Below are 1620 nucleotides of genomic sequence, written 5' to 3' on the forward strand. Positions count from 1 at the left end.
AAAACAATATCACCTGTATGTGGAAATGCATCCCAGCTATCCTTAGTTGGCAAATCTGGTTAGCTAGGAATAACTGTATTTTTAATGACAAGAAGCCCAACCTTGTCCGCATACTGGCAAAAACAACAGCGCTCATATCTGAAACAATAAGTGCAAACTTGGTAGCTCCTCCAGACCAATCAAGCTGGCACAAAGAAGAGATGGAATGGTATAACAAATTCAGCATCAATCACAGCAACAATCAACTAGCACACCCCAAAGCTAGCACGAGAAGAATACACTGGAAGCTCAGAGGCACTAGGGAAGAAGTAAGTCAATGGATCCTAGATCAGAATCGCCCTACTTTGCATTTCGACGAGGCCTCCAAAAATAACCTGGGGGAAGCTGGAGCAGGGGGTATCATAAAGGACAGCCATGGAAAAACTCTGGTAAGCTACGAATGGGGTTTGGGCCAAATGTCCAACAACCTGGCTGAAGCTTACAACCTCTACTTAGGCACCCTCATTCTGAACCGGCTGAGAATCAGGAATCCAATAATAGTGGGAGACTCGGCCATCGTCATTGCAGCTATGGTGGCGGGAACAAAATTCAAAAAAGAGGCCCTTAATAATGTAAAGCTCAGGATTGAGGATAATGTCAAAGAAATGGGAGACACGACTTTCAAACACGTTCTAAGAGACAACAACACTGAAGCGGACCATTACGCCACTAAGGCATCCAACAGACAGATCGGCCAAGTTAAAGAAAATGATATTATATATGAAAAACCAGTCCCATAGTCGGCTTAGTTGCCTGTCAAACTCTCTGACCAGTCATTCCAGCATCCATTCGACCTTTTGTCTTATCATTCCCCACCCTCCTTCTTGTGATCTCTGGCCAAAATCAGTCAAGTCGCACGCTGCACGCCAGGCTTTGAATTTCGATCCCCCCTTCTCCATGCCCACCTCTCATCATTTTTGGTCCGATCACAGGATCTCGATATCCCAGCTTCCTCGTGACTCTCCCATGCAGAATTCAGGTAAAAGTCTTTTCACGATCTCCTTAGACTGCTGCAAAGATTTTAAGATGGTGCCTAATCCTAGCCAGATCACTGAGCTTATGTCGCATCCTCGGCCCGCTCACCCTCCCACTCCGCTCTATATATTCACCAATCCTTCTCTCTACGAGCACATCAGAAACACGTCCCTTTCTTCGCAGGAGAGTAAAGGTTCTATTCCTGGCATTCAGCTCAAGAAGTTCGGCATCAAGAGAGGCCGCTATCCGTTCAAATCGGTTGTGAGATCGTTCTCAAAAGCTCCCAGGGAAGTTAGCAATCTCCAAGATCGGAATATCGCCTTCAGCTCGGCTGCTCCTCTCCTCCTCGACAGTTTGGTAAAACTCTGTGCCTGGTTCTCCATTTTAAGTGCGATTTCTCCCCTGCTCTGTTCCTTCTTCGTAGCATTTTCCCTCTTTCGTGCAGGTCTCCTTCCTCTTCACCCCAGCTCCTTTTCCCTGTTCCCGCTCTGCATCCATATCAGTTCCCTGGAAATGGCAGAGATCCCGGAAAACAGAGAGCACACTGAGGCTCCGGAAAATCGAGAGATGCCCGAGAATCCTATGGCCAGAGTGCTTGGAAACAAC

The 1620-nt window shown here is 47.1% G+C and overlaps 1 protein-coding gene across 1 annotated transcript; it reads left to right on the forward strand.

The window, feature by feature from the left end:
• Window positions 1–200: 200 nt before the first annotated feature.
• On the forward strand, window positions 201–779 carry LOC149228693 (uncharacterized). Its single transcript, XM_089380842.1, has one exon. The coding sequence runs from the start codon at window positions 201–203 to the stop codon at window positions 777–779; it is 579 nt and encodes a 192-aa protein (XP_089236968.1).
• Window positions 780–1620: the final 841 nt, after the last annotated feature.

This window comes from Pinus tabuliformis, chromosome J, assembly GCF_031772625.1.
Source record: "Pinus tabuliformis cultivar Carrire ecotype Pingquan chromosome J, CPIR1, whole genome shotgun sequence".
Classification (NCBI taxonomy): Eukaryota; Viridiplantae; Streptophyta; class Pinopsida; order Pinales; family Pinaceae; genus Pinus; species Pinus tabuliformis.

Excerpts from the sequence above, each read along its gene's own strand:
- LOC149228693 (XM_089380842.1), top strand. The coding sequence starts at position 201 with ATGGAATGGTATAACAAATTCAGCATCAATCACAGCAACAATCAACTA.